Here is a 10,663-nt window from a genome sequence, read left to right on the forward strand (position 1 = left end):
ACTTTCCCATGATTCATTTTTTTCTATTTTTTTTTTTTTAAAGTAAACCACAAGTTCAATAAAACCTATAAGACAATTATTCGAAATCTTAATAAAAGAATAAAGAGTTTCTTCCAATAACAAAGCCAAGTGTTTTTAAAATAAAACAAGATGGTGATTTCACTATTTTTCATAAAAAAGATTAATTTATAGAATTTTTAAAATTACAATAGTTATATGGCTGACTTTTATAACCTTCACGGACGCTTCACCCTTATGTTTTCATTATTTTAAATTAAAAACTTGTGAGAACCTTTCGTTTTTTCCCTTCCTAAGAACGAACTCCATTAGCTTCTATCCTGTCTCAGACAATTCTGCAAACAGTGTCAGGAATCAAGAATACAGATGGAATGTTAAAAACCCCTACATGCATTGTATGGTATCACAAAAATGGGAGCATCCTCCAGTCAACATACATTGTCATTTGTCAAGCTTCTCCTCTGTTATGAAGGGCAACTATGGAGAAGAAGAATTACACAACAAAACGTTTCCTTTTCCAATTTTCTCTCTAAAGTAAAAGAATCGAGTAGATTAAATGGAGATATATGTGCAACGTGAAAGTGGGAATTCGGAATTTACAGCAGTCAAAAAAAATTGCAATTCCAAATTCAGTCTCAGGGCCTCCTGAGACCAAATTAATCAATTATCTAGGCCGATTGTGAATCTCTTCATTAAGGAGTGTTATTAACCCTCCAACTCTTTGCTTACCATCATTTAGAATTTGTCTCAGTACGTGTAATTCTTCTGGGTTTGCCTTCTTCAATAAGCCTCGGAGCATCATGCCATCAACTCCATCAGGCAGGAGATTGCTCCCAGGAGTCCCTCCATTATCATGTTCCTCAGATCTCCCCTGGATATATCCTCCACTTTCTTTGGGATGGGAAGGTTGTGGAATCTGACACTGAGGCCGTGAGTAGGGCCTGGAATCCCAATAATCTGTACAAACTCGATTTCGATCCAACGCCTCTATGGCCTGTTCATATAAACGCAAGCATTTGTTCCATTAAAAAAAAAAAAAACAGAATAAACATTTGCAGAAGTTGCCATGAATAGCAAATGCAACTCTTGCCATTTAAACTCTCTGCTATGGAAAAAGTGCATTTTTCATTCTTTCAACTGAAAAACCTTCCCGTTGCTTATATGGGTGCAAGAGATAAATTTAAAATGAATGGGAAGTATAAATAGAATCTTGTATGTTATGAAGTATGTGCTAAAGAAGCAAGTACTTGTACCATGCAGAAAAACTGTCATCCAGAAATACAAGAAAGAAAGCAGATCATCAGATAAAGAAGGGTGATCAGCCACATAGTTAATTTACCTGCACAATTGCTGGTGAAGAAAACCCAAACATTTCAAAGCCATCAAGACTCCCAGGAGGTTGCAAAGGAGGCAAGTTCATTTTTCCCAATTTATGTTGTTTTGTGATCTCTTGATTTACTCTCTCTCTAACCATTTCCCAGCATCTGGCTGCTGAAAGGTGTACAAATACCTCACTTGGACTATGCTCCATCGAAACCTAATAAATGTTCGAATGTAATGGATTTAGAGATAAAATATAGCTTCTAGTCTGATAAACATTATTATTATTATTATTATTATTATTTACTCATCTTACTGCAACAATGATAACAATCTCATTCCATCCCTCAGGCTAGAAGTTCATAACAAGTACTAGACTGCATGTACAAGTGAAAATATTGACAACATCAATCACAACTTCCTTCAAAATTCCATTTCTTTGTCCAAGAGAACTTGCAAATGAGATTTCATAAACATCACTTACAGGAACAATGATCATGAATCCATAGGGAATTCTATCTCAAGATCGTCAACACTTCAGGATATTGAATAAATTATTTTCTCATGCTGACACTTCATTTTTATCTTGAGAAATACTATCCCCGCTAAATATTTTCCATATAAGCCATTGGCATATTGCTAATAAGCCAAACAGTAGTTCCATCAATACTCGAGAAATCCATGACCATGAGTGATGAAATTTAGTATGCTAAGAGCAGTTACTAGGAGCTCTTACATCTGCTGCAAAGCCATTCTCAACAATCGACAGGACATTTAGACATTATACATCCCTCCCACTAAACAATCACAAGTAATATTTGCTTTGCAAGGGTGAGGATCATTCCACACTCTTATTTAGTAAAGTCTATCAAGGGCTAACAAGTGCAAACAATAATCAAAACCTTTTCAAATATTAAAAATATGCAAAAAAAGGAAAAGTATAATTTGCATGATATCATGATAGACTAGCAGTTCCAGATTATAGGAAAATTTTTGAATTACCATGAACAGAGGCCTATTTTGTCCTGCATCCAAAATTTCTGATAGATAGTAACACATATTTGTAGGATCTAATACACTTGTGTATCTAACCCGGCTCTTAAATCCTGCATCAAATAGAACAAATTTTGTTAATAATCAGGACACCCTTTTTTTTCCTTTTTGGACTTTCTGGTCTCTGTAAAGTTGACAAATACAACATACCTTTGGGAAATATCGCCTGGCTGTTACACCACAATTTTCCAGAAAGTACAACTCCAAATTCCAGAGGCTCAACGTTACAGTTAATCCTTCGCACTACCTTGGCAATGCGGGGACCCTTCTGGCGGAAATAGCGGTCCAAATTATTTTGTGAGCAAGATGGGCTACCTGCCATAATTCTTGCATTATCCACTGGATTTAAGGTGGCATTTGCTCCCATCTTATCCTCATCATTAGGATTTACAATGCCACATTGCTGGGGATGACCACACCTAACATTTACCATATTTTGATCTTTACTGATCACTCTCATGTTCGAGGAGTCCTCAAAATTTTTACCACATCCTAAACTGGTAAAGCCTGCATGGGGAGAACTGTCTGCCACATTAGATTCAAGAACTATTTCACCATGTTGATGCTGGTCAACCTTCACTTTAACAGGATCTAGTAAACAGTTCTTCCCTTGTCCATCAGGGGAACTGACATCATTTTTACTAATCACAGCTGCATCAGCCACAGGGGCAATTAGGATTGAATCTTTGTCATCCTTACAGGGCCTGTCATCAGAAGTAGACCTCTTAGAAAGTTCCAATTGTTTTGGAACAGAAATTTTCGTTGCTCTTTCTACAACTAGTTCCTTTGGTTCATCACCTTCGTCGTCACTAAGAACAATAATATTATCATGGCCCAAAGTAGAAGGTTTTTTCCTTCCAGATTCTGATGAATTGTGATCTCCAGCATAGGACACCCCTTCTCGAGATAGCTGGCATATTGATGTTCTTAAATTGGTAGAGGAAAGGATTGATTCTTTTTTTAACTTTGAATCATGATTTTGCCTCTCATTTTCTTGAAAAGAACTGGGGGATGTAGATGGTGTCTTTGTGCCTTTCAAAGCTGCAGATTCAGGAGGTGCCTTTTTTTCTACTAAAGCAGTACCATGAAATGTCTTCATTGAAGTCATTGTAATTTCCCTGGCAATTCCTTTACTACCTAAATCTTTAAGAAGATATATTGACGGTTTTGATATCACCTCTTTAAGTGCCTTTCCATCTGGCAAGTAAGATATTTTACAATCTTGCAAACTGTCTTTAGAAACATAAGATGTCAGGGCCAGTCCAAGATCTAATTTTGCCCATCTGTACACTGCACTCAATTTTCCTTCCAATGCTTCAACAAGGATATTCAATTCACTGATGTCATAGCGAAATAGGAAAAATTTGGCACTCCAACCACAAGAACACATTTGCTTTGCATGATTCAAGCATGCATACTTATCTGGAGAACAATGACATCCCGCTGCAGATAGGTGCAAATCAAAAAGGCAGATAATGCATTCCCTTTCACTCGTGGCATCAAAATTGCTCTCCATCTTCAGCACCTGTGAAGAATTGCAAAGAAATTCTCTCCTCACACGCTCCATCTCCACACGTTCCTAGAAAAGAAAAGATACCCCATATCAGAAGAAAACAGAAACGAAGACAAAGCTTTATCACCATATTTCCCAGCATTTTTTTTATCAGTAGCATACTTGCAAATTTCAACTTCCCCACTGTTTTCTAACAATCACATTGTATAACATTTTACTAAACCTTAGAGTTAGTCTGGGAAGCCTCCTGATTCCAAATTGCAGACAAAGAAAAGAACATCAAATTTTACAATATTTTTCTTTTAATGCATTCAAAATGCAGTATTTGAATAATTACAGAGTTCAAGTTGCACTATTCCAGTATGTCAACCATTGTAAAGGAAACAAGAATCAAGAAAGACGAATTTACCTTGAGCGATTTTGCTAATATTCCATCCTTGCCACACAAATCTTTCCATCTTAAGTTATCCATTGTATTCTTTTTCAGTAAATTAAGTTCCCAGTGAGCTCTCACCGCTTCCCTTGCTGCTCCAAGCAACAGTTTATCATGGGAGATAGAAGTCCTTCGCCCCTGCTCACGATAAAGCTCTATAGCAATTTGTCCATGGGGCAACCAGTCAACAGGTGCTACATTTACTGCCTCCGCACAATTGAAGCCGCAATTAAACCCTGAATGATATGCTCGAGGAAATGTTAGAACAAACTCTCCTGAATTTTGTACACAACGATAGACTGGTACCCCTTCAGATTTTAGTATAGAAGGAGACAGTTGTGTCACCTGCATATGACATTAACTAGATCAGAACATGGATAGAGTAGTAATATAGAGATTAGAGAAGCTCAAACAAGCTTAGGTTTAAAGCAATTTGTTAATCATCAAATTTATTTATGCAATTTCCCAGAATCATCCATAAACTCAGAAGAAAAATATGCCGATATTGAAGACTACCTCACCATTCACCTAGTATCACAATTAGGGTTCTTCAGTTATTTTCTAGGTAAATTGCTAAAGTCTAAAGCTTCATTATGACAAGAATATAGATTATTAATTTTTTTTGGAATTAACTTCTCTCAAATTCCATTTTTAAGATCAAAATTTTCCCCATAGCTCCTTGACAAGTGAAAAGTTACCTTTAAGAAGTGTGTGAGAAGAGACGGGGGAGGAGGGTTTGGAACAAAAAGAGCAACTGTAGGTATAAGAAGTGATAAAAGTTCATAACGCTTAAAACTGAAAAGAGGAGATCCTTCTTAGCTTTTGATTTGTTAGAAGGCGTTTATTTCAGAAACCCAAAAAATAGGAGCCATAACAAAAGATAAGGCAAACTTGCTATCAGCTGAAGCACTTCCACAAAAAGCCCACTTTGAGCTATATAGCAGATCAAAGAAGAAACACAAAACAAAAAAATATGACCTAAGAAAATCTTTTAGTATATGAGTGAAGGGCAGAACCCAGTAAATAATATTAGAGATGAGAATCAACCGGGGAAAAAAAGGAGAGAGAATTCAGGACCATAAGGGCAGACCAACTGAAAGAGAGAGAGAGAGAGAGAGAATTCAAGACGATAAGAGCAGACTACGATCCATCTGAGCTAATATGTTGTAAATGTAATTGAAACCCAGTAGTGTATTTGGGTCCAACTTTTGCTAGTCAACAAGCAACACATCCAAACGACAGCAAAGCCAAGTAAGCAGAGTAGCAGACATTTTATGCTATGGGAATCTAGCATACACAAGAACAAGAATTTTTCCTCACCAGCTTATGAAGCAAGTCAGGTTGTTCTTCAAACAGATCAGGCAAATGCTTTCTCATGGCCTCTTCGAATTTAATGGCATCCATCCCTGGGACCCCATACCACATTTTTGGAGCACCCCAATGCATGTAATTCAGTGAATATAAGTGATGGTCTTCAACATGCTGTTTCAGAGTATTCCACAAAAAGAAAACAGAAGAGTTGGTAATAATCAGCATCTAAAATAGACAGATGAACTTAAGGCTTTAAGCATTGTTCCAGTGGCCAGGCAATTTAATTTCACAATCAAAATTAGATTTCATAAATAAGAATTGAAATTGAAAGTTGACCTGCATCCCGAAAACCTTCAAGGTTTGAAAGAGATAATTTACTGGATAATACCCAATGGCTTTATTCCATAGTGTCAGCGAGGGAGGATTCAAGCCGGTTACAGCATTTGTATATAATTTGGCAACACAAATGAAAAATAATAATAACGTTTCTCCCTTTATTTAAATCAACACTCTGCAGTGGTCTGCACCTATCAACTATCATGACCATGTAATAATTTACTTATTATGAAATGCACTCTCAAATGACAAATACCCACACCGAAGTTCAGCATATAAATGATGTGTGTGTAAGAACATTGGAAAATACAGTCATACACATACAAGAGAGCAAGAGAGAGAGAGATCTATGTATTTATTTGCGCTCTTCTGAAGCTAAACATATGATTTATGCCAGGGAATAAGAGAGAGTTGACCTTACCCAACAGAAGGAGGAAAAGCACATTCCTATATACAACCATGGCACTAAAACACCAGATATATCACCATTTTCATAAGAAAGAACAGATCCAGGAAGCCTTGGAAACTCATTCAAGTTCCAACCAGACTTTGCATAACGGTCATTTGAATCAGAACCAACTTCACCAGACTTTTTTGGAAACCCACTGCCGAAAACCCCAGTTTCTAGATCAGCCCCATAAAGCACCTACACGACAAAATAACAACTAAAATATTATAGATCACTTGGTAACTCACTTCGCAAGAAAGAGAGGTGAGATGGTGCAGAACAGCATACAAATAAGTGTTTTACCCAAAATAACATTCCCTCAGTCCCGTAAAGATGGGCTCACTTTCCTTTTTTTATCTGCATCAAATTACAGACCATTTTTCTCTTTTGAAATAATGGTGTATTTATTAATTTATTAGTTTAATAATATGTCCCCATTTAATATGCATTAGAAAACAAAATGCAGTAGTTTCAAGAATATTTTAGCAACACGAATTATTTAATATAAAGCAATATGAATAGAGCTAGGGAAAGACTAAACAAAATTTATTGCTTTAATTATATTAATTATTACATCTTCTTAAACCATGTGACAACAGAAGTAAGTCTATGTTTATGGGATGCATGGAATAATTATCATAGCGTTATCAACTCTCACACAATACCTCTATTTCTTCAGTTGCTTTCTCTACAATCCGCCAGTATTCGCCTTCAATATTCTCCACTGTTGGCTCCCAGTTCTCATGCAGCACTTCTGCATTATCTCCCTTACTCATGACGTTATCATTCTTCCTGAAGTACTGGGCCTTGAAATCATCTGCATATTTCTGAAATGCGTTCAGTGTAAACCCAGGACCAGGTTCAAATCCAAAACTCTCAACCTCACAAACTCCAGCACCATTCCACCCTGAGATATTTCCACTATCCGCCCCGCAGTCTACTTCCATTCTCATGCATCTTCTCCTTTTCTTCCTCGTATGGTTATATAGCTTTGACATCTTTTTCATTGAAACTCGATTCTGCAGTTTGTCAACTCTCTGGACACGAGTGGCAAAAGTAGAGCCCTCCCAAACAGATTTTTCCTTCAGAGGACAGGGAGGTTTCCAAGAAGGAGGAGGGACAATGCGACATATTCCATATGGTTCAGCTTTTGGGCGTATACTAGCTATGTATTTTAAAGTATCTTCAAACTCCTGGAAAAGGTTGTGATCACATTCAGAAATTCTAATTCTTAAAATTAAAGAATTCTCAAATCTAGAAGTTGCAAATAAGGTTGTGAGACAGATCTTGAAATTCAGACAATCAATATACTATGTGAAATAACATAAACCTCTTCAGTAGGGTAGAATACGGGAGAATCCTCAAGGTCAGGCCTACGAGCATATTCATGACGCCACGTTGCAGTGACCTACATCAAGGAATCAACTTTCACTTAAATTATATTGGAAGAAAGGATAAACAACAAAAAGAATCAGGTCGCTGCAAGAGGATAATCTTTCATCTACAATCCTTGCAAGCATGTCAGAATTGCAGCCAGCTACAGCACAGTAGCCAGGCTGCATAAAAAGATCACACATGTAAAAGAAAAAGAAAGAAGACTAAAACTAACCTTTTGGCAATCTCTGCATTGTGCACATCCACGAATAACTCCCTTCGGTAGATGAGACCTTAAACTAAGATTCTGAAATAAAAGGAAAAGAAGCATGTAAAGACACTATCTATACTCATTGCACTTGCATTGGAACGTCATTTATATTTAAAGAAAATGAGAAATCAAGTGGACATAAGCATTAAAAATAATGATACAATACATTAATAGAAAATACTAACTTGATTAAGCTTTGCAGAATCAGATTCATCCTCTGAACTATTATTGTCCAATTGACCATAGTTTATACAAGCTCTACGCCGGAGAGACCTTGTGACTTTTGTGTCAGCACAACTGTTGGTGTCCATTTCTGTCCTTGTCGGCTGCAAGTCAGAAGAGCTTACAGAGGCTGAACAGGTAATTATGTCTTGAGTTTCTTGTTTTTCACCATCTTGAGCACTCTTTAAGGTGAATGAAGCAAATGACTCGAAACCCGGTGGAACAGATGGGATTTCATCATTTTCTTCCTTAATGCAAAATCTCATGAATTCTGTTCCCATCAATACTATGCAGAACAATAAAGGATATTAATTATATTGATTTCTTTATACATTGTAAGCAAATAGATTAAAAATTCAACATTATGCATTCATTTGTTTTAGAGCATCCAGCTGTCTGGCAGATCAATGTAGCCTCTAGCACATCCACGTATAGTTTCTGAAGACAACTTCTCTAAGAAAGAATTTGCAAAGCATAATTTTATTTTGTAACAGAAGCAGCAAGTGGACTGAAATAAAAAAAGGTCAAGATATGTATAAATGATTAACTGATCAAACAGCTGCTACACTTGCATGTGAGTCTATATGTTCAAATCAACTTGATATGAAATTCACAACACGCATTATGTTTTCAGAACATTATAAATATGATTTAATTATTAAATTGTAGATCCCAGACATCATAAACCACATTCATAATCAAGGACAAGAAACAAAATCCATTAATTGCATGATCTGAAACAACAAAACTTACCAGTGAAATTGAAATTTATCCACCAATTATCACAAACCTAATAATTAAATTCATTGACAAATTTATAGAACCCAGCCACAAGCTTCACAAAAAGACAAAATAAATTACACAAAAACATATGAAAATTTAATTAAACAGATAAGAAATCGAGCTTACATGCTGCAGATCCAGAATCTGCAAATTCCAGTTCACTGAAAGCAGCTTAAACTCCACTCTCACTTCACCCAGATGTTGAAGCAACAAAAAAGATCAGTTAAAATATTATTCCACCAAAAAAAATCTACAAGGAAAAAAATATTTCTTAAAAAAAAAAGTTGAATCTGATTCTAACAGATCTAACCCTAACCCTAACCCAAAACCCAACCAGATGGCATGAAGAGAAAGCTCGCTTTCCCTACAGCAAAAACAAAATTTCGCTATTGAAGGGCACCCACAAATCCAAATATGACAAACAAGACCCACCATACCTTTCAAACATCAACAATAAAATTTAAAAAATAAAAAATAAAAATCATCAACAAATCAATCATGAACCAAAAATCTGGGTTCATGCAATAACTCACAATTTAGAGAAGAGGATAAGGGCAAATCTGGAAAGATAAATTTTGGGGGCTTATTTTTTCAACAAGAAAGCTTGAAACATCTTAATCTTCAAGTAACAAAAGAACCAAACCAAAGAGAAAAAACTGTTTCTAGAAACCAAACCACCAAAGGAGTGAAATTATAAAAAAGAAACATTCATCTATGAAAATTAGGTACCTTTTTATTGTAATTATTATTAATATTATCATTATTATTAAGGGACATGTGATGTGCCCTTAATAATAATAATAACAATAACAAGCAATGGGTTTATTCAGTTTCTCATCTTGGTGCAGCAATTTTCTTAGAAATTGGTGTAGGAAAATTTTTTTAAAAAAGGGTAATTTGGGAATATAAATAAATAATTATTAAAAATCATATATTAATGAAGGTTTAAAGGCAAACAAAAATAGATTTTATTATTTTTTGGAAAAAAAAACAGGGGAGAAAAAGAAAGGGGGTTTGAAATTGGATTTGGGTTTTGGGTTTTGATTGCTTGAGTGAATGAGAAGAGGAAGAAAAGCAAGAGCAAGGTGGAATGCCTGATTGGCTGATTGCTGAGTTGTCGTTGCGACCTCGCAATTGTCGAAACGCTATTCTACGAGCGCGCCGCTTGTAATTGTTGGCACTTTCCACTTTTTTTTCTTTACGAAAAATTCTTATACGTATATACTCATTTAATATAGTTTTATTACTTAATTTAAAATTAAAAAAATTATTTAAAATATAGTAAAATTCATATATCAATATAAAATTATATTTTTTTATTAATTCTTATATAATTAATTTTTATCTAAATTTAATAAACCATAAATGAATCTCATTTAATATTTAGAAAATTTAATTACATTTATTATGAACTGAGTTTAAATAAATCTTTCCTTTTTTATACAGAAGAGTACTCATTTTATCAGACAAATTTATCATTACATATTAAATGTATATATTAATTTATTTATTATTAATATATTTTATTTTAATTCAATTGTAATTATCAACTCAATTTTCAATGTGATAATTCGAGCTTAT

General features: G+C 35.1%; 1 protein-coding gene across 2 annotated transcripts; it reads right to left on the reverse strand.

The window, feature by feature from the left end:
- Positions 1–387: 387 nt before the first annotated feature.
- LOC110621647 (putative lysine-specific demethylase JMJ16) lies at positions 388–10,223 on the reverse strand. Of its 2 annotated transcripts, none has more exons than XM_021765915.2 (13): positions 9,812–10,223; positions 9,209–9,270; positions 8,263–8,585; positions 8,042–8,113; positions 7,763–7,840; positions 7,098–7,625; positions 6,406–6,630; positions 5,658–5,819; positions 4,314–4,682; positions 2,542–3,970; positions 2,341–2,444; positions 1,358–1,555; positions 388–1,012 (listed from the first exon to the last, which is right to left on the reverse strand). In XM_021765915.2, exons 3-13 carry the CDS (start codon positions 8,578–8,580, stop codon positions 683–685), a joined length of 3,813 nt encoding a protein of 1,270 aa, XP_021621607.1. In that variant the 5' UTR covers positions 8,581–8,585; positions 9,209–9,270; positions 9,812–10,223; the 3' UTR covers positions 388–682. The 2 variants fall into 2 exon arrangements, with proteins under 2 accessions (XP_021621607.1, XP_021621608.1); XM_021765916.2 differs by lacking the exon at positions 9,812–10,223 and adding an exon at positions 9,616–9,805.
- Between the last annotated feature and the right edge of the window lie 440 nt (positions 10,224–10,663).

The sequence above is a fragment of the Manihot esculenta genome, chromosome 8 (genome assembly GCF_001659605.2).
Source record: "Manihot esculenta cultivar AM560-2 chromosome 8, M.esculenta_v8, whole genome shotgun sequence".
In the NCBI taxonomy this organism is placed as follows: domain Eukaryota; kingdom Viridiplantae; phylum Streptophyta; class Magnoliopsida; order Malpighiales; family Euphorbiaceae; genus Manihot; species Manihot esculenta.